The sequence below is a fragment of the Scyliorhinus torazame genome, chromosome 8 (genome assembly GCF_047496885.1).
Source record: "Scyliorhinus torazame isolate Kashiwa2021f chromosome 8, sScyTor2.1, whole genome shotgun sequence".
Lineage (NCBI taxonomy): Eukaryota > Metazoa > Chordata > Chondrichthyes > Carcharhiniformes > Scyliorhinidae > Scyliorhinus > Scyliorhinus torazame.
In genome coordinates, this window is record NC_092714.1 from 160921105 (window position 1) to 160948373 (window position 27269).

Consider the following 27269-nt stretch of genomic DNA (forward strand, 5'->3'; position numbering starts at 1 on the left):
TCATGTTACAGTTGTATAGGACTTTGGTTAGGCCACATTTGGAATACTGTGTGCAGTTCTGGTCGCCACATTACCAGAAGGATGTGGATGCTTTAGAGACGGTGCAGAGGAGGTTCACCAGGATGTTGCCTGGTATGGAGGGTGCTAGCTATGAAGAAAGGTTGAGTAGATTAGGATTGTTTTTGTTGGAAAGACGGAGGTTGAGGGGGGACCTGATTGAGGTCTACAAAATTATGAGAGGTATGAACAGGGTGGATAGCAACAAGCTTTTTCCAAGAGTGGGGGTGTCAATACAAGGGGTCACGATTTCAAGGTGAGAGGGGGAAAGTTTAAGGGAGATGTGTGTGGAAAGATTTTTACGCAGAGGGTGGTGGGTGCCTGGAACGCTTTGCCGGCAGAGGTGGTAGAGGCGAGCACGATAGCATCATTTAAGATGCATCTAGACAGATATATGAACGGGCAGGGAACAGAGGGAAGTAGATCCTTGGAAAATAGGCGACAAGTTTAGATAAAGGATCTGGATCGGCGCAGGCTGGGAGGGCCGAAGGGCCTGTTCCTGTGCTGTAATTTTCTTTGTTCTTTTTTCTTTTGTTTTACCGAAGTTAAGCTAACTGGCCTATAATTACCCGCTTTCTGCCTATCTCCTTTTTTAAACAGTGTGCCTATCTCCTTTCTCAAACATGTGGTGCTGAGTGGGGGTTCACTCGCCCTCCGCATGGAGTGGGGGGGGCTGGTGTCTGGTTATGGGTGTGTGGGCCGGGGGTTGGTGCTGGACCACAGTGTTGCCTACTCACCTTGACCGCCCTGAGGAGGTTGTGTAGTTTTTTTCCAGCATTGCTGGCCTGTCCAGTCGGTGCTGCCCACCGCGCTCACGGCCTCTGCCATTTGCGTCCAGGCGCAGCAAACGGCGCAGATGGCAGTCTTCTTCCCGGGCAGGCTACAGGGTCACCCTCCTCTCCTCCACGGCGTCCAAGAGGATCTTGAGCTCTGCGCCTGCGAACCTTGGTGTCGCTCTCCTTGCAGCCACCTTATTGGCTGTGATGTATTGTGTGGGGGAGTGGAATGTGTATATGCGGCTGCAACCTGTCAGTCTCATGAGTGTGAATCCGGCACCGTTTCTCATCAGAATCGACTGTGTTCCACATGGCGCTGGTGCTAGCCCATAGCAGAATCGGTGCAGGTGCGGCGCCAGTTTTTCTGTCGTGAAATTCCACGAATTCTGCGTTGGCGTCAACTCAGAAATGGAGAATCCCGCCCTGGGAGTTTCTGCTGGCTCAGAAATATCGGGGAACTCTCTTTCTCCTTTATGTCCATCAATTCTGGCAGCTCTCTCCTCACTGGCAGCTCCTACTTTACCATAAAATCTTGACACCATTTTTGCTTTTATGTGTACTCAATGTTGTCAATTACAATTTGTCACCAAAAGTTCTAATTTAGAATTAATTTGACTTCAAATTTGACAGCAGCTCAAAGCTATCCAGCAGGATCTGAACAACCCGGCGCACTCAAAGCTATCCAGCACACTCAAAGCTATCCAGCATGATCAGAACTACCCAGCGCACTCAAAGCTATCCAGCACACTCAAAGCTATCCAGTGCACTCAATGCGCTAAGCAGTCTGCATTGAAAAATGCAAGGAAATGAATTATTTAAATAATATTCAAATGTTTTCAGTTTATCATTTTGTGGGGAAAAAATCATTCAGCTATGCAATTCATGTTTGATTTAATTTGATTTATTGTCACGTGTACCGAGGTACAGTGAAAAGTATTGTTCTGCTTACAGTCCAGATAGATTGTTCCATATATGAAAAAAACATAGGACATACATAAATACAAAATGTAAATACATAGGCACGGGCATCGGGTGAAACATACGGAGTCAAGTACTACTCAGTAGAGAAGATGCTTGAAGAGATCAGGTGGTCCATAAAAGGGCCATTCAGGAGTCTGGTATATATGGGGAAGAAGTGGTTTTTGAACCTGTACTGTGTGTTCTAAGACTTTTGTATCTCCTGCCCGATGAAAGAGGTTGGAAGTGAGAATAACCCAGTGGAAGAGTTCTTTGATTATGCTGCCCTCTTTCCCAAGGCAGTGGGATGTGTAGACAGTCAATGAATGTGAAGCGGTTTTATGTGATGGACTGGGCTGTGTTCACGACTCTCTGTAGTTTCTTATGGTCTTGGGCTGAGCAGTTGCCATACCAGGCTGTGATGCAGCCAGATAGGATGCTTTCTATGGTGCATCTGTAAAAATTGGTAAGAGGCAATGCTGACACGCCGAATTTCCTTAGTTTCCTGAGGAAGTATAGGCACTGTTGTGCTTTCTTGGTCGTAGCATCGATATGGGTGGACCAGGATAGATTGTTGATGATGTGCACAAATAGGAATTTGAAGCTGTCAATCATCTCCACCTCGGCACCATTGACACTGACAGGGGTGTGTACGATACTTTGCTTCCTGAAGTCAATGACTAGCTCCTTAGTTTTGCTGACATTGAGGGAGAGATTGTTGTCATTACACCATGCCACTAGGTTCTCTATCTCCCTCTTGTACTCTGACTCATCGTTATTCGAGATTCGACCCACTACGGTCGTGCCACCAGCAACGTGTCATCGCGACAGCACCACCTGATCACCAGCAGCTCTTAATCAGGTTTAATATCACAGCCTCTACTTTCCACCCACCTCCCCTGGTCTCAGGTTCCAAACCTCCCCAACCTCAGGGTCTAAACCATTCCACTCAGCACCCCCTGCCTCCAATATCGGGGTCAAAACTCTCCCACCTCGCTCCAATATCTACTCTCTCCCTCCAGCCTCCAAGCTGTGCCCTTCTCTCAAGACTCCAATCTCTCACCCCACCTCTCCCACCAGCCTCCGGACCTCACTGGCCTCTCTCAGCGACCTCCTCACACCCCCTGCACTTCCCTCGATGACTCTCCCACCCCCTACATTCTCCAATATTTTCTTCATTGCCACTGTCCTCGTTGATCCTGAGCCAACTTCTGATCTGAGCCAGGAAATGGTCACTTTCTGTTTTTTTAACAAACATTTTATTAAGGCTTTTATGCTTTTACAACAACAAAAGATACAAATACAAATGTAAACATAATCTCTCACTGTTCCTGCCTAAGCTACATCAAAATCACCTAACTTCCCCTGCCCCCCTTACTCCCTAACCATCCCCCCCCCCTTATTGAATCTGGAAATGGTCACTTTCAGGGGTAAAGGATGATAAGGTCAGGGCGAAGGAGGGAAGGGGTTAGAGGAGAAAGAGGAGGGAGAAAGCAGAAGAGTGGGTGAAGGAAAGGGGGAGGGGAAGTAAGGAAGGGGGCTAAGAGGAGGGATGGAGGGGAGGCAAAAGAGGGGAGGAAGGGGGAAAGGAGGATGGGGGATACAAGGGAGGGGAATAAGAGGGTTTTGTGTGACGTGTGTTGTGGGATGGAGGGGAGAGAGGATGGGGGTGTTTGTGGGTTGTGGTGGGTGGTTAGTGTGACCCTAAATATTCCATACATTATCAGCTGGGACTCGGGCTGATTTTAGCTGTATGTGGTCACGTTTCACTGGGAGCACTGTAGGATGACAAATTGATAGCAATGATGTCAGTTGATAACTATCATTTGGCATCACAAGTGAAAATGAAATGGAATGATAGCTAGACTTCTGAATGAAAGTCTGAAATGAAAATGAAAGGCAGCAGCACGGCAGCACAGTGGTTAGCACAGTTGCTTCACAGCTCCAGGGTCCCAGGTTCGATTCCCGGCTTGGGTCACTGTCTGTGCGGAGTGTTATGGGCCAGGGTTTAGAGAACCCCAAAGTGTATCATGACGTGCACCTGACCCACAACTTTTAATAGATTGTGGAATGGGGAGCACACGGCCCACTCTACAGGTGAGGTACAGCAGAAATGGAAAAGTATTTTTTAAAGCAAAACAATGTTTATTCTATTAACTCAAGTTAACCTTTTTAAAACATACAATGAACATGAAAAGCAACACCTTAGCATCCATCAATTCAAATACAACCCCCAAAGACTACAACACTAAGTAATCCTTTAAGCTTTCCTTTTAACATCCATAAGACTTTAAAAAAACCTTTAAAACACAAAGATCAGGTTTAAATTCACTCTTGCAAACAGTTATTAGTTTTAAATCACCAAACGATCGATTTACAGTCTTTAGATTACAGGGAGAGACTAATACACCTTCTGGCTGTGACTGCATCTACCCAGCTCTGAAAACGAAACTAAAACACACCCTGCAGCAAACAGCCTAAAACGAAATAAAAAGCTGACAGACAGCCCAGCTCCACCCACACTCTGACATCACTGATAAACACCCATTTCTTAAAGGTACATTTCTTAAACACCCGTATCTGAAAGGTACTCTCACATGACAGGAGTCTGCACATTCTCCCCGTGTCTGTGTGGGTTTCCTCCGGGTGCTCTGGTTTCCTCCCACAGTCCAAAGTTGTGCAGGTTAGACGGATTGGCCGTGATAAATTGCCCTTAGTGTCCAAAACAGTTAGGTGGGGTTACTGAGTTACAGGGATAAGTTGGAAGTGTGGGCTTAAATGGAGTGCTCTTTCCAAGGGCCGGTGCAGATTTGATGGGTCGAATGATCCTGTACTGAAAATTAATAATAATAATAATCACTTATTGTCACATGCAGGCTTCAATGAAGTTACTGTGAAAAGCCTCTATGATTCTATGGTATCAAATGATAACAAAATAAGTGCAGTTGGCATCAAGGGAATACTGATAAAAGCAAATGATGGCAAATGATATGAAAAGCTTTGGGTGGGTATTCTGTTCAAAAACTATCCTTATTGACGACTCCAGCCTATTTCACGTCTAGTTGTGTTTTATTTACAGGTTGCATCAATGACCGGAAGAAACAGTTGTGGCATCTCTTTAAACCTCTGATTACACAGAAGAAATAGCAGTGAGCAGCACTGTAGGAACTGATGAAAAGTGCATACTCTGTAGTATCCCCTATCGCACATGGGCTAGTAAACTGTACCTGAACTGTAATACAAGGCAGGGCATCCTGTCTGCAATTGTTTGTGTGCCCCTGTTTAGCAGTCTGGCACCTGACACTGCAGTAATAAATCTAACCTCTGCAAGATGATATAGAGCAGATGCTGTGCATAGTTTCTGCAGGCTAAGTTCAATGTCACTGTAGTCCACCCAGATTGTTGCTGCTCTTCACTGCAAACTTTGAGCCAATTGGAAACACTCAGCATGATCTCTCCTAGATTTATGAATGGATGATCACTCAAGCCTTAACGTATTGGAAAAAATATAACAAGGTTTAAGGAGAATTGCACGGAGGTTTCTGCGGCAGAATGTAGCTGGGAAACAAAACCTGATTTCTCCCAAGAATGTGGAGCACTCACAGAGACAGGACAGTATTGCACCCAGGAGTCAGTCTATACCTAGATTGTAACATACACCTGGACACCACATCTTAGACAAGATACATTTTACAGAACACCTTGGGGTTACTCGGTTCTCACTGTCATCGTCTGCTGTTAATAGAAGAGTAACAGCCTCAGAATGGACTGGGTAGCCTTCTCACCTCATTAACATTGGCAGTTTTGAAATGGGCCTCCAACATCATCGCCATCTCATGCCTTTTTCAGGCAATCAACTCCTTTTAATATGGGAATTGAGTTAAGCAACCTGAATCAAACTTTGAATCCTATTTCAACTGGAATTGGCCAGAGCTGCACAATGCCCAGCTCCATAAGAAATGGAACGGAAGTGGTCCACTGAAGGTGAGTCATTTTGATGGACCCCAGGACCTCAGATTACACCCACGTCCTGGGCAGCAACCACCACAATCTGGTCACAAACTGGCCCCTATGTCTTGTGCTTTAAATACACAACTTGCACCAATAGGGAGCATTTCAGTGTGAGAAATGGTACCTTCATATCTTTGAATCCACTGGTGAGTATCTCTAGTTGGATATATCTCACGTTTCGTAACATTAGCTCCCCCTCCAATTGTCCCACTTGGTCAACAGCCTTTTCCCATCAGTAATCATTTCAGGAAAAAAGGTGAATGAAAAGCGCACACTGTGCCAAGAGTTTTCATTTCTCCCGGAATATCGCAGCAGATTCCTGACCAACCTTCCGTGACTGGAGATCACAGGAAAATGGCAGAATGTTGACACCACAAATTCTCCAGTGAATTTATCACATGACTCTGATAATTCTTATTAAAATGGAAGATTGACTTATTTCAGAATACAGCTACTTACAGAGACAGTTAGCCATGCCAGCTTGAAATGGAGAGCTTTCTACCCGACAGGAGCTGCATGTTTTAAATGTATAACCAATGTATTAAACTGTTCAAAACTCAAATAGAGACTGACTTCACTGATGGGCACAAATGTAAAATAATAAAAAAGACTTGTCTTGACTCTGACAAACAAAAGAAATCAGCAATGACCTACTCCAAGTCAGTGCTCAGAGTGATGCACTGGAAATCAGGACCAAGCTCAGTGCGACGCACAGTTAATAAGGGCAGTGCTCAGTGGACGCACTGTAAATTGGCAGTGTTCCGAGTGATGCACTGTAAATTAGGGCAGTGTTCCAAGTGCCACACTGTTAATCAGCACAGTTCTAAGTATGATGGACGGTAAATCAGGACCATGCACGTTGTGATGCACTGTAAGTCAGGACCATGCTCAGTGTGACGCACCTTAAATCAACACAGTGCTCACTGTGACGCAGTATAAATCAGGGCAGTGCTCAGTGTAACGCACTAAATCAGGACAGTTCTAATTGTATTACGGGCCAGGGTTTAGAGAACCCCAAAGTATATCATGGAGTTCACCTGACCATAACTTTAAATAGATTTTGGTTATGGGGAGCACAAGGGCCCACTTTACAGGTGTGGTGCAACAGAAAGCTAAAGTACGTTTAAACAAAAACAATGTTTTTTCTCTAAAATCCAGTTACCACTTTATAAACCCACAGTAAACATCTTAACAACTATCAACAGCAATAATCCCCACAGATACAATATTCTATAAGTAACTCTTAATCTTTCCTTGCAATATCCACAAGACTAATACCCTCTTTAACACAGAGATCAGATTCAAATTCTCTTCTGATTTTCACTTTGAAATCCTCAAATGATCTGGAGACAGTCTTTAGATTGCAGAGAGAGATCCTTACACAGCTGCTTGCTTTGCCTGCAGCCATCCAGCTCTGAAAACAAAACTAAAACTCACAGACACACACCAGCTTTTGTTCAAAACGAAAGTAAAAGCAGACACAGCCCAGCTCCACCCACACTCTGACATCACTGCAGCCATTTGACAAACACCAATTTCTTAAAGGTACATCTACTACAGCTATTTGATAAATACCCATTTCTTAATGGTACTCCCACATGACAATTGTCACGCAATGGAAAGAATGTGACACACCGTAAACCAGGACTGCTCAGTGTGACGTATTGTAAATTTGGACCGTGCTCAGAGTGAGGCACTGTACATCGGACAGTGCTCAGTGTGGTGCATTGTTAATCAGGACAGTGCTCAGAGTGTACACTGTAAATGAACTCATTCACCTGAGGAAGGAGCTGTGCTCCGAATGCGAGTGATTCGAAACAAACCTGTTGGACTTTAACCTGGTGTTGTAAGACTACTTATTGTGCTCACCCCAGTCCACCTCCGGCATCTCCACATCCCTGTAAATGAAGACCATGCTCAATGTGATGCACTGGAAATGAGGACCGTGCTTAGTGTGACTCACTTAAATCAGGACCGTGTTAAGTGTGCCTTGCTGTAAATCAAGACAGTGGTCAGTATGATGAAGTGTAAACCAGGACCGCACTCAGTGTGAGGCAGTGCAATTCAGGGCAGTGTTCAGAGTGACACACTGTAAATCAGAACCATGCTCAATGGACGAACTGTAAATTATGACAGTGTGTCACATTAAGTTAGGACCATGCTTAGTGTGATGCATTGTTAGTCAGGACAGTGCTCAGTGTGACGCACTATAAAGGACAATGCTCAGTGTGCTGCACTATAAATCAGCACAGTGCTCAGTGTGACGCACTGTAAATCAGGACAGTGCACAGTGTGACGCACTGTAAATCAGCACAGTGCTCAGTGTGACGCACTGTAAATCAGGACAGTGCACAGTGTGCCGCACTATAAATCAGCACAGTGCTCAGTGTGACGCACTGTAAATCAGGACAGTGCTCAGTGTGCTGCACTATAAATCAGGACAGTGCTCAGTGTGCCACACTATAAATCAGCTCAGTGTGACATTGTGTAAATCAGGGTGGTGCTCAATGTAACACATTGTAAAGCAGGACAGTGTTCATTTTCATGCATTGGAAAGAAGTGCGGCGCTCAGATTGACACGTAGTAAATCAGGACAGCGCTCAGGGTGGTGCACTGTAAATCTGGAGAATGCCAAGTGTGATGCACTGTAAATCAAGGCAGTGCTCAGAGTGACGCATTTAAATCGAGATCGTGCTCTGTGTGATGCACTGTAAATCAAGGCAGTGCTCAGAGTGACGCACTTAAATCGAGATCGTGCTCTGTGTGATGCACTGTAAATCAAGGCAGTGCTCAGAGTGACGCACTTAAATCGAGATCGTGCTCTGTGTGATGCACTGTAAATCAAGGCAGTGCTCAGAGTGACACACTTAAATCGAGATCGTGCTCTGTGTGATGCACTGTAAATCAAGGCAATGCTCAGAGTGACGCACTTAAATCGAGATCGTGCTCTGTGTGATGCACTGTAAATCAAGGCAGTGCTCAGAGTGACACACTTAAATCGAGATCGTGCTCTGTGTGATGCACTGTAAATCAAGGCAGTGCTCAGAGTGACGCACTTAAATCGAGATCGTGCTCTGTGTGATGCACTGTAAATCAGGGCAGTGCTCAGAGTGGCGCACTTAAATCGCGATTGTGCTCAGTGTGAGACATTGTTAATCAGGACACTGCTCAGAATGACACACTAAACCAGGGGCTGGTTTAGCACACTGGGCTAAATCGCTGGCTTTTAAAGCAGGCCAGCAGCACGGTTCGATTCCCGTACCAGCCTCCCCGAACAGGCGACGGAATGTGGCGACTAGGGGCTTTTCACAGTGATGCGCAATCAATTACTCTCGAGACAAGGTGAGTCATAACTAATAGGCTTTAATCTGCTAGAACTGTTCCCCAGCAGCTTCGATACAGAAAGTGAAGGCTGCTGGGACGGCATTGGTTCTTATACTCTGCCTCTCAGGGCAGAGCTATGTACATCGGCCAATGGTAGACTCCTGGGTCTAGCCAATGGTCATCCACCTTTCAGGTACCGCAATACCTGGTATTACCACATTCACCCCCTGTTAAAAAAGAGCCCGGCGGGGTGATGGCCAGCGTTAATGTCGCCTTTCGCATGGTAGGACCAGGTATGGAGGTGCCGTGATGTCGAGGGTAATATCAAAGTGTTCATGGTGCAGCAATCAGTCGATCGGGTGGCCTGGTCGTCCTTCTGGGCTTCGGCAGTGATCCTGATGGGGGTCACGGTGGTTGCGACTCCGGGAACGTGGTGTCGTCCTCCCAGGCAGCTTTGTCACCCCTAGGCGGTGCTGTTGGGGCGAAAAGTGGGTAGGCGGGGCGCCTGTACGGGGCGTCGGTGCTTGTTCGGGCCTATGTAGGGGCGGCGTCAGTACTGACCCTCCGATCAGGTGCTTCGGGGAGGGTTAGGGTTGGGGTGGGGGCATTGGTGCGGGTGCGCGTGAGCTCCGGTGGGCGCCAGGTCCCGAAGGGAGACCGTGTCTTGGTGGCCGTCAGGGAACGCTACATAGGCGTACTATGGGTTGGCATGCAGCAGGTGGACCCTCTCGACCAACGGGTCCAACTTGTGCGCCCTCACATGTCTCCGAAGCAGGATGGGTCCTGGTGTCGCTAGCCAGGTTGGGAGCGAGGTCCCGGAGGAGGACTTCCTGGGGAAAACAAGGAGACGTTCATGAGGTGTCTGATTTGTGGTAGTACAGAGCAGCGACCGGATGGAGTGAAGGGACACCGGGAGGACTTCCTGCCAGCTGGAGACTGGGAGTTTCTTGGACCGTAGGGCCAGCAGGACGGTCTTCCAGACCGTGCCGTTCTCCCTCTCAACCTGCCCGTTTCCCCGGGGGTTGTAACTGGTCGTCCTGCTCGAAGCGATGCCTTTGCTGAGCAGGAATTGATGCAGTTCGTCACTCATAAAGGAGGACCCCCTATCATTGTGAATGTATGTGGGGAAACCGAACAGTGTAAAGATACCCTGGAGGGCCTTGATGACGGTGGTTGTGGTCATGTCTGGGCAGGGGATGGCGAATGGGAACCGGGAGTACTCGTCAATCACATTCAGGAAGTACATGTTGCGGTCGGTGGAGGGGAGGGGGCCTTTGAAATCCATGCTGAGGCGTTCAAAGGGACAGGAAGCCTTCATCAGGTGCGCCCTCTCTGACCTGTAGAAGTGCGGTTTGCAGATTTGGCAGTCCCTGGTGACTGTCCTGACCTCCTAGATGGAGTAGGGCAGTTTGCGGGTCTTGATAAAATGAAAGAAACGAGTGACCCCCGGGTGGCAGATGTCCTCGTGGAGGGATCGTAGGCAGTCCACTTGTGCGGTGGCACAAGTGCCGCGGGACAGGGCATCAGGAGGCTCGTTCAGCTTCCCCGAATGGCACAAGATCTCATAATTGTAGGTGGAGAGTTTGATCCTCCACTGCAAAATCTTGTTCTTAATCACCTTCTTCAGGTGGTGTCCTGGAGGACTGGAGAATAGCCAATGTTGTTCCTCTGTTTAAGAAGGGTAGCAAGGATAATCCAGGGAACTACAGGCTGGTGAGCCTTACTTCAGTGGTAGGGAAATTACTGGAGAGAATTCTGCGAGACAGGATCTACTCCCATTTGGAAGCAAATGGACGTATTAGTGAGAGGCAGCATGGTTTTGTGAAGGGGAGGTCGTGTCTCACTAACTTGATAGAGTTTTTCGAGGAGGTCACTAAGATGATTGATGCCTTACTGAAGTCCATGTTGTCTACATGGACTTCAGTAAGGCCTTTGACAAGGTCCCTCATGGTAGACTAGTACAAAAGGTGAAGTCACACAGGATCAGGGGTGAGCTGGCAAGGTGGATACAGAACTGGCTAGGTCATAGAAGGCAGAGAGTAGCAATGGAAGGATGCTTTTCTAATTGGAGGGCTGTGACCAGTGGTGTTCCACAGGGATCAGTGCTGGGACCTTTGCTGTTCGTAGTATATATAAATGATTTGGAGGAAAATGTAACTGGTCTGATTAGTAAGTTTGCAGACGACACAAAGGTTGGTGGAATTGCAGATAGCGATGAGGACTGTCAGAGGATACAGCAGGATTTAGATTGTTTGGAGACTTGGGCGGAGAGATGGCAGATGGAGTTTAATCTGGACAAATGTGAGGTAATGCATTTTGGAAGGTCTAATGCAGGTAGGGAATATACAGTGAATGGTAGAACCCTCAAGAGTATTGAAAGTCAAAGAGATCTAGGAGTACAGGTCCATGGGTCACTGAAAGGGGCAACACAGGTGGAGAAGGTAGTCAAGAAGGCATACGGCATGCTTGCCTTCATTGGCCGAGGCATTGAGTATAAGAATTGGCAAGTCATGTTGCAGCTGTATAGAACCTTAGTTAGGCCACACTTGGAGTATAGTGTTCAATTCTGGTCGCCACACTACCAGAAGGATGTGGAGGCTTTAGAGAGGGTGCAGAAGAGATTCACCAGAATGTTGCCTGGTATGGAGGGCATTAGCTATGAGGAGCGGTTGAATAAACTCGGTTTGTTCTCACTGGAACGAAAGAGGTTGAGGGGCGACCTGATAGAGGTCTGCAAAATTATGAGGGGCATAGACAGAGTGGATAGTCAGAGGCTTTTCCCCAGGGTAGAGGGGTCAATTACTAGGGGCATAGGTTTAAGGTGAGAGGGGCAAAGTTTAGAGTAGATGTACGAGGCAAGTTTTTTACACAGTGGGTGCCTGGAACTCACTACCGGAGGAGGTGGTGGAAGCAGGGACGATAGTGACATTTAAGGGGCCTCTTGACAAATACATGAATAGGATGGGAATAGAGGGATACAGACCCAGGAAGTGTAGAAGATTGTAGTTTAGTCGGGCAGCATGGTCGGCACGGGCTTGGAGGGCCGAAGGGCCTGTTCCTGTGCTGTACATTTCTCAAACATGAAGGCAACCGACCGTTGGTCCGTGAGGAGAGTGAATCTCCTGCCGGCCAGGTAATGCCTCCAGTGTCGCACAGCTTCTACTATGGCCTGGGCCTCCTTTTCTACCGAGGAGTGGCGAATTTCGGAAGCATGGAGGGTACGGGAGAAGAAAGCCACAGGCCTGCCCGCTTGGTTGAGGGTGGCCGCCAGAGCTACGTCGGACGCATCGCTCTCGACCTGGAAGGGGAGGGACTCGTAGGTGCGCATCGTGGCTTTTGCAATGTCTGCTTTGATGCGGCAGAAGGCCTGGCGGGTCTCCGTCGACAGGGGGAAGGTTGTGGACTGAATCAGGGGTCGAGACTTGTCTGAGTAATTGGGGACCCACTGTGCATAATTGCTGAAGAAGCCGAGGCAGCGCTTTAGGGTCTTGGGGCAGTGAGGGAGGGGGAACTCCATGAGGGGGCGCATGCGTTCAGGGTCGCGGCCTATGACTCCACTTCGCACTACGTAGCCTAGAATGGCTAGACGGTCAGTGCTAAACACACATTTATCCTTATTGTAAGTCAGATTAAGGATATTCGCGGTCTGGAAAATTTTCGGAGGTTGGTGTCGTGGTCCTGCTGGTCATGGCCGCAGATGGTGACGTTATCAAGATACGGGAACGTTGCGCGTAAGCCGTACCGGTCAACCATTCGGTCCATCTCTCGTTGGAAGACCGAGACCCCGTTCGTGACACCTAAGGGAACCCTTAAAAAGTGATAGAGCCGCCCATCTGCTTCGAAGGCAGTGTACTGGCGGTCACCATTACGGAGGGGTAGCTGGTGGTAGGTAGACTTGAGATCCACCATGGAGAAAACCTTGTTTTGCGCAATCCTGTTCACCAGGTCGGCTATACGGGGGAGAGGGTACGCATCCAGCTGCGTAAACCTGTTGATGGTCTGGCTGTAGTTCATGACCATCCTATGTTTCTCCCCGGTCTTTACCACCATTACTTGAGCCCTCTAGGGGCTGTTGCTCGCTTTGATGACCCCTTCCCTCAGCAGCCTTTGGATCTCCGACCTGATAAAGGTCCGGTCCTGGGCACTGTACCATCTGCTCCTGGTGGCGATGGGTTTGCAATCCAGGGTGAGGTTCGCAAACAGGGAAGGCGGGTCGACCTTAAGGGTCGCGAGGCCGCAGACAGTCAGGGGGGGTATAGGGCCGCCAAATGTAAAAGTCAGGCTTTGCAGATGGCACTGGAAATCCAGACCAAGGAGGGTGGCTGCGCAGAGGTGCAGCAGCACGTACAGGCGGAAGTTGTGGAATTCCCTGCCTTGGACAGTGAGGTTCGCTAGGCAGAACCCCTTTATCTCCACCGCGTGTGACCCGGAGGCCAGGGAGATCCTTTGGTGACAAGAGAACAGCGCCTTACCGTGTCGGGGTGAACAAAGCTTTCCGTGCTCCCAGAGTCGATCAAGCACGACGTCACGTAGCCGTTGATGGAGATCGTCGTTGTAGCTTTCGCAAGCGTCCGGGGCCGACTCTGGTCCAGAGTCACCGAGGCCAGCTGCAGTAATGGAGAGTTCTGGTCGGGCAGCGTGTAGTCGGCTGTGCTGGGGGCCAGGGGCCCCATCCAAGATGGCGTCAGCCATGGGTCTCACATGGAGTCCGGAGATGCAGAAGATGGGGGCGGCGAGGGACAAAATGGCGGCGCCCACCCATCCAGTGTGGTGGCCGGGGGGGGCAAAATGGACGCGCCCGTGGGTCGCACGTGGCCTGAGGATAGGGGGGTGGGCGCTGGACGGCCGGGGCCTGAAAAAGGGGCTGCCGATAGTCGCTGGAGACCGCGGCCACGGCGCGGGTCTGGCAGACCCCGACATAGTGGCCCTTCTTGCCGCACCCTTTGCAGGTGGCGGTGCAGGCCTGGCGGGGATGATTCGCCTGCCCGCAGAAGAAACAGCGCTGTCCGGCGGCGGTAGCGGGCTGTCTCGCCACGCAGGCTTGTGGGGTCAGGGGGAAGGTCTGAGGGGCTGCTGCAACAGGGTGCCATGCAGCCAAGGGGGTCACCGCGCATCTGGGAACAAAAGCCAGCGCGTTGTTATACGCAACGTCCATGGACCCCGCCAGGGCCCGTGCCTCAGTAAGTCCCAGAGCATCCATTTCTAGGAGCCTTCGGCAGATATCGGGGGAGGTCATACCTGCCACAAAAGCATCCTTGATTAAAAGTACCATGTGCTCGTTCCCCGAAACTGGCGGGCAGCCACAGTTTCGGCCCAGCACCAGCAGCGCCCGGTAGAAGTCTTCCAGCGTTTCTTCGGGGCTTTGCCTCCTAGTCGTCAGCAGGTGACGAGCATAGACCTGGTTCACAAGGCGGATATAATGTCCTTCTAGCAGCTCGATCGCTGCAGCATAATTCTCCGCCTCCTCATTCAGAGGGTAGATCCCAGGGCTGACCCGCGAGCGTGGAAGGTGCATCTTGTCTTTCCGTGGGGGTGTCAGTGGCCGTGTCGAGGTAGCCCTTAAAGCACGCCAGCCAATGTTTGAAGATAGCAGCAGAGTTGTCCGCGTGGAGGCTGAGCTGAAGGCACTCTGGTTTGATACGGAGATCCATCCTTTCAATTGAAGTTGTAGCAGATTAAATCGATGCACAATCAATTAATTTCGAGACAAGGTGAGTCATAACTAATAGGCTTTAATCTGCTAGAAATGTTCCCCAGTAGCTTCGATACAGAAAGTGAAGGCTGCTGGGACGGCATCGGTTCTTATACTCCGCCTCTCAGGGCGGAGCTATGTACATCGGCCAATGGTAGACTCATGGGTCTAGCCAATGGTCATCCACCTCTCAGGTACCGCAATACCTGGTATTACCACACACAGTAACTTCATTGAAGCCTACTCGTGAGAATAAGCGATTTTCATTTCATTAAATCGAGATCGTGCTCAGTGTGAGACACTGAATCAGGGCAGTGCTCAGAGTGACACACTTAAATCGAGATCGTGCTCAGTGTGAGACACTGTTAATCAGGGCAGTGCTCAGTGTGCCGTGCTGTAAATCAGGACCATGCTCAGTGTGAGACATTGTAAATTAGGACTGCTCAGTGTGAAGCACTGTAAATCAGGACAGTGGTCATTATGACACACTGTAAATCAGGTCAGTGCTCAGTGTGACGCACTGTAAAACAGAACCGTGCACAGTGTGACACACTGTAAATCAGGACCATGCTCAATGTGACGCACTGTAAATCAGGACTGTGCTCAATGTGACGCACTGTAAATCAGGACTGTGCTCAGTTGTGACACACTGTAAATCAGGACAGTGCTCAGTGTGACGCACTGTAAATCAGGACAGTTCTCAGTGCGACAGACTGTAAATCAAGGCCATGCTCAGAGTGAAGTACTGCAAATCAGGACAGTGCAAATCGTGACGCACTGAAAATCCTGACAGTGGTCAGTATGATGCACTGTAAATCAGGATCATGCTCAGAGTGATGCATTGTTAGTCAGGACCATGCTCAGTGTGACGCACCATAAATCAGCACAGTGCTCAGTGTGACGCTGTGTAAATCAGAGCAGTGCTCAATGTAACGCACTAAATCAGAACTGTTCATTTTCATGCATTGGTAAGATGGACGGTGCTCAGATTGACGCGCAGTAAATCAGGACAACGCTCAGGGTGGTGCACTGTAAATCTGGAGAGTGCCAAGTGACGCACTTAAATCAAGATCGTGCTCAGTGTGAGGCGCTGTTTTATTGAGGTATTTTTGGTATTACAACAACAACAAAATAAACAATGTACATGAATCTATAAACATAGTGAAAGGTCCCACCTTTATTAACCCCCTACTCTAAACTAAACTAACCCTCCCCCCCCCCCCCCTTCTGCTGACGATTAATTTTCCACAAAGAAGTCAACAAACGGTTGCCACCTCTGGGCGAACCCTAACATTGACCCTCTCAAGGCAAACTTAATTTTCTCCAGACAGAGAAAGCTCGCCATGTCAGATGGCCAGGTCTCCGACTTTGAGGGCTTTGAATCTCCAAGCTAAGAGTATCCGTCTCCGGGCTACCAGGGAAGCAAAGGCCAGAAAGTCTGCCTCTTTCTCCACCTGGATTCACAGATCTTCTGACACCCCGAAAATCGCCACCTCTGGACTCGTTGCCACCCTTGTTTTTAACACAGTGGACATGACATCTGCAAACCCCTGCCAGAATCCCCTAAGCTTTGGACATGCCCAAAACATGTGGACATGGTTCGCTGGTCCTCCCGCACACTTTGCACACTTGTCTTCCACCCCAAAGAATCTGCTCATCCGGGCCACTGTCATGTGAGCCCGATGAACGACCTTGAATAGTATTAGGCTGAGCCTGGCACACGTTGTGGGCACGTTGACTCTACTCAACGCGTCCACCCACAGACCATCCTCTATCTCTCCTCCCAGCTCCTCCTCCCACTTGCGCTTCAGCTCCTCGGTCTGCATCTCCTTATAAATGTCCCTTATAAATGTCGGAGACGCTCCCCTCTCCCACCCACCCTCTGGAAACTACCCTGTCCTGAATCCCCCTTGGTGGTAGGAGCGGGAAGGTTGACACCTGTCTACGAAGGAAGTCCCGCACCTGCAGGTACCTGAATTTGTTTCCCCTCGCCAACCCAACCTTCTCCTCCAGCGCCCTCATACTCGGAAAGCTCCCCTCTATAAACATATCCCCCATCCTCTCAATCCCTGCTCTCTGCCATACCCGGAACCCCCATCCATACTTCCCAGGGCAAACCGGTAATTGACACAGATTGGGGACCAGACCGATGCTCCATCTGCTCGCACATGTCTCCTCCATTGCCCCCAGACTCTCAGGGCTGCCGCCACCACGGGGCTGGTGGAGTACCGTGCCGGCGGGAACGGCAGAGGTGCAGTTACCAACGCCCCTAAACTGGTGTCCTTGTATGAAGCCGCCTCCATACGCTCCCATGCCAACCCTCCCCTCACCACCCACTTCCTGATCATGGCTATATTTTCCACCCAGTAATAGTTACTAAAATTTGGCAGAGCCAGCCTGCCCTCTCCCCAACTTTGCTCAAGAATTACCTTCCTTACTTGCGGGGTCTTACCCGCCCAAACTAAGCCAGTGATCACTTTGTTGACCTGTTTAAAAAAGGACCTCAGAACAAAAATGGGGAGACACTGCAATACAAACAGAAATCTCGGGAGACCGTCATCTTCACCGTCTGCACCCTCCCAGCTAATGATAACGGAAGCGCGTCCCATCTCTGAAAATCGTCCTTCATTTGGTCTACTAGCCGGGCCAGGTTTAACTTATGCAGCCGGTCCCATTCCCGTGCCACCTGGATGCCTAGATACCTAAAGATTCCCCCCACTAATCTAAATGACAGCTCCCCCAATCGACTCCTGTCCCCTCGCCTGGACCGCAAACATCTTACTTTTCCCCATATTTAACTTATACCCCGAAAACCGGCCAAATTCCCTAGAATCCTCATGGTTTCTTCCATCCCCTCTATTGGGTCCGATACATACAGAAGCAGGTCATCTGCATAAAGCAAGACTCTGTGCTCCACCCTCCCCCCAGACCAGCCCCTTCCAGCCTCTTGAAACTCTCAGGGCAATTGCCAGCAGCTCTCTAGCTAGCGCGAACAACAGTGGGGAGAGGGGCATCCCTGTCTCGTCCTCCGGTGCAGTCTAAAGTAGTCCGATGTTGTCCTATTCGTCCATATGCTCGCCACAGACACCTGATATAGCAACCTGACCCAGTCAATAAAGCCCCGCCCGAATCTGAACTATCCCAGTACATCCCACAGATATTCCCATTCTACCCAATCAAAAGCCTTCTCTGCGTCCATTGCGACCACTACCTCCCCTTCCCTACATTCCGGGGGCATCATGATCACGTTTAATGGCCTGATATTGGCCATCAACTGCCTACCCTTAACAAACCCCGTCTGGTCCTCCCCAATGACGTCCGGAACACAATCCTCAATCCTGGAGGACATAATTCTGGCCAGCAGTTTGGTGTCCACATTCAACAAGAATATCGGCCTGTAGGACCCACGCAGCTCCAGGTTCTTGTCCCGCTTCAGGATCAGCTAAATCGTGGCCTGTGACATCGTCGGGGCAGCACCCCTCTCTCCCTTGCCTCATTGAACATCCTCATCAACACCAGTCCTAATATCCCAGAGAACATTTTATACAACTCCACTGGATACCCATCTGGCCCCGGGGCTTTACCTGACTGCATGGCCTTCAGATCCTCCCCTATCTCTCCCAACCCGATCGGGGCTTCCAGCCCTTCTACCAGCTCCCCGTCCACCATTGGGAAATTCAGCCCCCCTAAGAAGTGCCTCATCCCCTCCGGCCCCTTTGGGGGTTCCGACCCATACAGCCTGATGTGTTGGGAGCTCTGCTACACAGACAAACCAACACGGTTGCGAATGGTACAACTCAGTTTTACATTACTATATCTTTTGGTCAATTATCCCCCCCATCTAATTGTATTGACTAACATTTATCCCCGATCTTTCTCATTTGTATGTACATGTTTTGTGATTTTAAATTGTGCACCGAAATCAATTCGTAAATGTATCCATATCACAGACCAGTGTCTTTTTTCGTTCTTTCCTCAAGTCCAATTACTGTGAACCATAGCCGTAGCCGCTCAGGAAGGTAACACAATAGCTATATCCGTGTTCCGCTACCTCCAAAGCATTTTACTTCCATGGGGTAGCAGCACCGTAGAAGCTTCCTCATGTCCCTTAGAAACAGCACACAACTCAGTCCATCAGTAACCAAAAAGGTCTTTTGTCCATCACTGGCTGTTAAGTGTCCCATTTTTCCATCATCCAAATTGCTTTCCGTTTCTCATCGGAATGGTAAATTATGACATCATGTACCACCCCTTGCTTCATTAATTTAAAAGGTTCAATTGATCCAGCTTCTATCCCTGACTTCCTCATATTAATGTCTAATGTTGTCCTGAACCATGTATGTCTGCCAGCCCCTGGTGTACATGAGAGAATATCTTTCTGACAAATTTCCTTCGAATCCCATTCGTCTGCTATCATTTCCCTTACAACATTTGCAATACAATATGCCGGCAGTATTCGCAAAACCACATCGAACTTTCACTTTTTCCAAATAAATTCTCCCTATTGTTAAATACACAGTAAAAAAAATTAAGTCTTATCTTAATACATTACTCATTACCTAACCACACAAATAGACCATGTGTTACAACTTTACATATTTGCAACTGTTATCACAATTTCAATACTAAAATTAAAGTACAATATCGACACATCCCTTCGTGGCTTTGGGACCAATAGTCATTACATACTAAATATGGCGTGTAAACAACATCAATATTATTCATGATATTCTATGTAGTTAAATCAAGAAAACACACTAAACTACCACTATTCCCCCTCTATTAAAAGAGTCACACAGTTTAGAAATGCTGATCAAGTTCTCGAACGGCACACATACCCCCATTATCATAGCATAACAGTCCCTACCAATTTACATGACATTTCTTCCTTAACTATAACAGCTCTTCAATGCAATATTGTTTGCTGCATTGGTAATAATTTTCCCACCGTGGCATCAAGCTACAAAAATTCTTAAATATTTATCATGTCGTGGTTCCTCGTCAGTCGCTGCTGTCTGCCGAGACCCTTAATAACTCCACCACGTAGTACATACCCCGTGGAGACCGCAGATCATGCATCAGCTGATGTCCAATTAGAGATGTCTGACCGGAGGTTTCACTGTTCAGTATTAATTTGATTTGTTTCTAACCCGTAAAGTTTTCCTCCGGGCTCTGTCATTTAATTCCCTCAAATATGTAGCCAATTGTAATATTTGTTTCCACCCCCACCCCCCCCCCCCCCCCCCAATCCTGTCCAAAACATTCTTTTCTGGCGTGTAGTTCTCTTCCTTCTTGTGAACTGGTTTGTCTGTTATTTATTTTTTCCATCTGAAAAATCAAATGAACAGGTCAAGAGTGGAGAGGGCCCTATTCTTTAATTTTTACTTTCTATTTTCATTTGGATTTCAGAAGTGCCCTCTCCAGGACTTCCGGATTTCTTTTGCTACCATTTCTTTCATAGAACATAGAACAATACAGCGCAGTACAGGCCCTTCGGCCCACGATGTTGCACCGAAACAAAAGCCATCTAACCTACACTATGCCATTATCATCCATATGTTTATCCAATAAACTTTTAAATGCCCTCAATGTTGGCGAGTTCACTACTGTAGCAGGTAGGGCATTCCACGGCCTCACTACTCTTTGCGTAAAGAACCTACCTCTGACCTCTGTCCTATATCTATTACCCCTCAGGTTAAAGCTATGTCCCCTCGTGCCAGCCATTTCCATCCGCGGGAGAAGGCTCTCACTGTCCACCCTATCTAACCCCCTGATCATTTTGTATGCCTCTATTAAGTCTCCTCTTAACCTTCTTCTCTCCAACGAAAACAACCTCAAGTCCATCAGCCTTTCCTCATAAGAATTTCCCTCCATACCAGGCAACATCCTGGTAAATCTCCTCTGCACCCGCTCCAAAGCCTCCACGTCCTTCCTATAATGCGGTGACCAGAACTGTACGCAATACTCCAAATGCAGCCGTACCAGAGTTCTGTACAGCTGCAACATGACCTCCTGACTCCGGAACTCAATCCCTCTACCAATAAAGGCCAACACTCCATAGGCCTTCTTCACAACCCTATCAACCTGGGTGGCAACTTTCAGGGATCTATGTACATGGACACCTAGATCCCTCTGCTCATCCACACTTCCAAGAACTTTACCATTAGCCAAATATTCTGCATTCCTGTTATTCCTTCCAAAGTGAATCACCTCACACTTCTCTACATTAAACTCCATTTGCCACCTCTCAGCCCAGCTCTGCAGCTTATCTATATCCCTCTGTAACCTGCTACCTCCTTCCACACTATCGACAACATCACCGAATTTAGCATCGTCTGCAAATTTACTCACCCACCCTTCTGTGCCTTCCTCTAGGTCATTGATAAAAATGACAAACAGCAACGGCCCCAGGACAGATCCTTGTGGTACTCCACTTGTAACTGAACTCCATTCTGAACATTTCCCATCAACCACCACCCTCTGTCTTCTTTCAGCTAGCCAATTTCTGATCCACATCTCTAAATCACCCTCAATCCCCAGCCTCCGTATTTTCTGCAATAGCCTACCGTGGGGAACCTTATCAAACGCTTTACTGAAATCCATATACACCACATCAACTGCTCTACCCTCGTCTACCTGTTCAGTCACCTTCTCAAAGAACTCGATAAGGTTTGTGAGGCATGACCTACCCTTCACAAAGCCATGCTGACTATCCCTGATCATATTATTCCTATCTAGATGATTATAAATCTTGTCTCTTATAATCCCCTCCAAGACTTTACCCACTACAGACGTGAGGCTCACCGGTCTATAGTTGCCGGGGTTGTCTCTGCTCCCCTTTTTGAACAAAGGGACCACATTTGCTATCCTCCAGTCCTCTGGCACTATTCCTGTAGCCAATTATGACATAAAAATCAAAGCCAAAGGTCCAGCAATCTCTTCCCTGGCCTCCCAGAGAATCCTAGGATAAATCCCATCAGGACCCGGGGACTTATCTATTTTCAGCCTGTCCAGAATTGCCAACACCTCTTCCCTACATACCTCAATGCCATCTATTCTAATAGCCTGGGTCTCAGCATTCTCCTCCACAACATTATCTTTTTCCTGAGTGAATACTGACGCAAAATATTCATTTAGTATCTCGCCTATCTCTTCAGACTCCACACACAACTTCCCATCCCTGTCCTTGACTGGTCCTACTCTTTCCCTAGTCATTCGCTTATTCCTGACATACCTATAGAAAGCTTTTGGGTTTTCCTTGATCCTACCTGCCAAATACATCTCATGTCCCCTCCTTGCTCGTCTTAGCTCTCTCTTTAGATCCTTCCTCGCTACCTTGTAACTATCCATCGCCCCAACTGAAACTTCACACCTCATCTTCACATAGGCCTCCTTCTTCCTCTTAACAAGAGATTCCACTTCCTTGGTAAACCACGGTTCCCTCGCTCGACGCCTACCTCCCTGCCTGACCGGTACATACTTATCAAGAACACGCAGTAGCTGATCCTTGAACAAGCTCCACTTATCCAGTGTGCCCAACACTTGCAGCCTACTTCTCCACCTTATCCCCCCCAAGTCACGTCTAATGGCATCATAATTGCCCTTCCCCCAGCTATAACTCTTGCCCTGCGGTGTATACTTATCCCTTTCCATCATTAACGTAAACGTCACCGAATTGTGGTCACTGTCCCCAAAGTGCTCTCCTACCTCCAAATCCAACACCTGGCCTGATTCATTACCCAAAACCAAATCCAACGTGGCCTCGCCTCTTGTTGGCCTGTCAACATATTGTGTCAGGAAACCCTCCTGCACACACTGTACAAAAAACGACCCATCTAATGTACTCGAACTATATCTTTTCCAGTCAATATTTGGAAAGTTAAAGTCTCCCATAATAACCACCCTGTTACTTTCGCTCTTATCCAGGATCATCCTCGCCATCCTTTCCTCTACATCCCTAGAACTATTTGGAGGCCTATAGAAGACTCCCAACAGGGTGACCTCTCCTTTCATGTTTCTAACCTCAGCCCATACTACCTCGGAAGATGAGTCCCCATCTAGCATCCTCTCCGCCACCGTAATACTGCTCTTGACTAGCAGCGCCACACCTCCCCCTCTTTTGCCTCCTTCTCTGAGCTTACTAAAACACCTAAACCCCGGAACCTGCAACATCCATTCCTGTCCCTGCTCTATCCATGTCTCCGAAATGGCCACAACATCGAAGTCCCAGGTACCAACCCATGCTGCCAGTTCCACTACCTTATTTCGTATACTCCTGGCATTGAAGTAGACACACTTCAAACCACCTACCTGAACACTGGCCCCCTCCTGCGACGTCAAATCTGTGCTCCTGACCTCTATACTCTCATTCTCCCTTTCCCCTAAAACTACAATCCAGGTTCCCATGTCCCTGCTGCATTAGTTTAAACCCCCCCCAAAGAGCACTAACAAATCTCCCCCCCCAGGATATTTGTGCCCCTCAGGTTCAGATGTAGACCATCCTGTCTGTAGAGGTCCCACCTTCCCCAGAAAGAGCCCCAGTTATCCAGAAATCTGAATCCCTCCCGCCTGCACCATCCCTGTAGCCACGTGTTTAATTGCTCTCTCTCCCTATTCCTCATCTCACTATCACGTGGCACGGGCAACAACCCAGAGATAACAACTCTGTTTGTTCTAGTTCTGAGCTTCCATCCTAGCTCCCTGAAAGCCTGCCTGACATCCTTGTCCCCTTTCCTACCTATGTCGTTAGTGCCAATGTGGACCACGACTTGGGGCTGCTCCCCCTCCCACCTAAGGACCCATAAAACACGATCCGAGACATTTTTCTTTTTGAACTGGTTTATTTTCCTTATCCTTTATGTCCTTCGTACAATTAAAGCTTGTTAAGCCTCCTCCTTCTGTCATTGCACCCCTGAGTGAGATTCGAAGAATCTCAAACTCCTCCTCTTTTGCTCACTCTGATCCAATCTGTCGAAACCTTACTCTGCTACATTCCTGATATTGCTACTGCATTTACTTTAATTAATTTATTTTAATTACAGCCGGATTTTTATAAAGGTAAGTTCCAAACATGACATTTTAACTTTATCACCTGTCCAATCAATGCTGCTAACGGTTTTTAATTCACTGTCTTCCCACCAATTGGGTCATGTGTTTTAATTGTGATGCAATTTATTTTGCTCCAGACACCATGCTTCTCTAACTCAACTGTATGTTTACCCAGATTCTGAACAACCTTATCTTTACATTTTACAGCTTCACTGATTATTTTTCCTGCAGTTTTAGTTGGCAGCTTCACCCAAATTTCCTCTGTGTCATCAATTGTTTTAATATCTTAATTTTACCTGCATCAATTTTTTATCAAATCTTTCCCTGCCATCAGATTCTCTTTTCCTTATACTGCAAGTAATTCTCTTACCTAACTTTTGATCCAAAATATTTATTCTCTAAAGCTCCTTCTTCAATGTATTTAACATTCTAAACATCATTATTTTTGCTGGTGAAATTTGATCTTCGGGCACTAGGACCCTGCGGAGCTATCCAGTGTCAATTTCAACACATCAGTTTCAAAGTGATTTCCAGCACACAGCTCTTTGGGGGGGGGGTTTAAACTAATGCAGCAGGGGCATGGGAACCTGGATTGTAGTTTTAGGGTAAGGGAGAATGAGAGTATAGAGGTCAGGAGCCCAGAAAAAACTTCTTTAGCTGTTTATTCTGAGATTAATTTATTTCTGAACATACTGATTTATCACCTCATAATACTGATCACATTTCTCCCTGCCATTTATAACTTCTAATTGATGTGAAACTCGGTTTTGCAAAATACAACATTTTTTTAAAATACAAACACCAAAGGAAATTCATAATTCCTTATTAGACATACACACACTCATTCATCCACTCAGATCTTGGATCTCTACTTTGTAGGGTTTCACAAACCCTTATTAAACACACACTCAGGTTTATCCACTGAGATTACTGGAGAGAATTCTTCGAGACAGGATCTACTCCCATTTGGAAGCAAATGGACGTATTAGTGAGAGGCAGCACGGTTTTGTGAAGGGGAGGTCGTGTCTCACTAACTTGATAGAGTTTTTCGAGGAGGTCACTAAGATGATTGATGCAGGTAGGGCAGTAGATGTTGTCTATATGGACTTCAGTAAGGCCTTTGACAAGGTCCCTCATGGTAGACTAGTACAAAAGGTGAAGTCACACGGGATCAGGGGTGAGCTGGCAAGGTGGATACAGAACTGGCTAGGCCATAGAAGGCAGAGAGTAGCAATGGAGGGATGATTTTCTAATTGGAGGGCTGTGACCAGTGGTGTTCCACAGGGATCAGTGCTGGGACCTTTGCTCTTTGTAGTATATATAAATGATTTGGAGGAAAATGTAACTGGTCTGATTAGTAAGTTTGCAGACGACACAAAGGTTGGTGGAATTGCGGATAGCGATGAGGACTGTCAGAGGATACAGCAGGATTTAGATTGTTTGGAGACTTGGGCGGAGAGATGGCAGATGGAGTTTAATCCGGACAAATGTGAGGTAATGCATTTTGGAAGGTCTAATGCAGGTAGGGAATATACAGTGAATGGTAGAACCCTCAAGAGTATTGAAAGTCAGAGAGATCTAGGAGTACAGGTCCACAGGTCATTGAAAGGGGCAACACAGGTGGAGAAGGTAGTCAAGAAGGCATACGGCATGCTTGCCTTCATTGGCCGGGGCATTGAGTATAAGAATTGGCAAGTCATGTTGCAGCTGTATAGAACCTTAGTTAGGCCACACTTGGAGTATCGTGTTCAATTCTGGTCGCCACGCTACCAGAAGGATGTGGAGGCTTTAGAGAGGGTGCAGAAGAGATTTACCAGAATGTTGCCTGGTATGGAGGGCATTAGCTATGAGGAGCGGTTGAATAAACTCGGTTTGTTCTCACTGGAACGAAGGAGGTTGAGGGGAGACCTGATAGAGGTATACAAAATTATGAGGGGCATAGACAGAGTGGATAGTCAGAGGCTTTTCCCCAGGGTAGAGGGGTCAATTACTAGGGGGCATAGGTTTAAGGTGAGAGGGGCAAGGTTTAGAGTAGATGTACGAGGCAAGTTTTTTACGCAGAGGGTAGTGGGTGCCTGGAACTCGCTACCGGAGGAGGTAGTGGAAGCAGGGACGATAGGGACATTTAAGGGGCATCTTGACAAATATATGAATAGGATGGGAATAGAAGGATATGGACCCAGGAAGTGTAGAAGATTGTAGTTTAGTCGGGCAACATGGTCGGCACGGGCTTGGAGGGCCGAAGGGCCTGTTCCTGTGCTGTACATTTCTTTGTTCTTTGTTCTTTGTTGAGATCTTGGACCTCTATTCTGTAGGGTTTTAGTTAGTCTTAACAAAAATTGAGACCCCTCCATGCTGATAAAGTTTTACTTATGCACGAGTTTTTTGCCTCTGTTAATTTCTTCCACTCTTGTTTCATTGCTTCAACTCTCTTGACCGTGTTTCAGAGCAAGAGGAGTATTCTAATTGGCATTTTTCAGAATTCTAAGTTCTGTTCCTGGTTGTCCCTTTCAGTTGCAATCTGAAATTAAGGATAAGTACCCTTTCTGGGCCCTATCCAAGGCTAAGGCACTATCTTCCTGTTTTAGTTAAGGGTCGATTGGTTATTGGTCTTTAAAGGTTCTAGGCGTCTCCATTTCTCTCGGCTTTAACCTCACAATCTGCCTTACTCTAAGGATGATTTATTTTTTGGCCTCCTTTTACCAGTAATGGATGCAAGATTTTTAGTGCTGTCACCAAGATGTCTTGCAGACTTTTTCTCAGAGTCAGCATCTTCTAGTCTGCTGATCTTACACACCCAACCTGAGCTTCAGTCCCCTCGATCCACAGAATATCCTTACAAAAGTCAATCACACAGTTGGAGGAAGAAGAACGAACAAAAAAATTGACTATATTATTATACCTGTTTGCGTGTGTTGTTTTTTTTAAACAAAAAAGTATATTTACTGTGTGCATTTCTTAAAGGATAGTGAAAAGGTGAAAAATGAAACCATCTTGAAGTTGATGGTTTATTTTTTTTGGGGGGGGGAGGTGTCATGTGAGAGTACCTTTAAGAAATGGGTGTTTAAGAAACGTACCTTTAAGAAATGGATGTTTATCAGTGATGTCAGACTGTGGGTGGAGTGGGCTGTCTGTCAGCGTTTTTCTTTTGTTTTAGGCTGTTTGCTGCCGGGTGTGTTTCAGTTTCGTTTTCAGAGCTGGGTAGCTGCAGTCACAGCCAGAAGGGGTATTAGTCTCTCTCTCTCTCTGTAATCTAAAAACTGTAAATCGATCCTTTGGTGATTTAAAACTAATAACTGCTCTCAGTAGTGACTTTAACCTGATGTGCTTCTGTTAAAGGTTTTGTTTTTAAGTCTTATGGATGTTAAAAGGAAAGCTTAAAGGATTACTTAGTGTTGTATTCT

At 47.4% G+C, this 27269-nt stretch overlaps 1 protein-coding gene across 1 annotated transcript in view; it reads left to right on the forward strand.

Annotated features, from left to right (window-relative positions):
- Window positions 1–6363, forward strand: part of ttll9 (tubulin tyrosine ligase-like family, member 9) — a 401093-nt gene extending 394730 nt beyond the window's left edge. Inside the window, exon 11 of the mRNA XM_072514478.1 lies at window positions 4870–6363. Coding sequence (XP_072370579.1) covers window positions 4870–4937 — 68 coding nt within the window. The 3' untranslated portion in view covers window positions 4938–6363. The remainder of the gene's footprint in view (window positions 1–4869) is intronic.
- Window positions 6364–27269: the final 20906 nt, after the last annotated feature.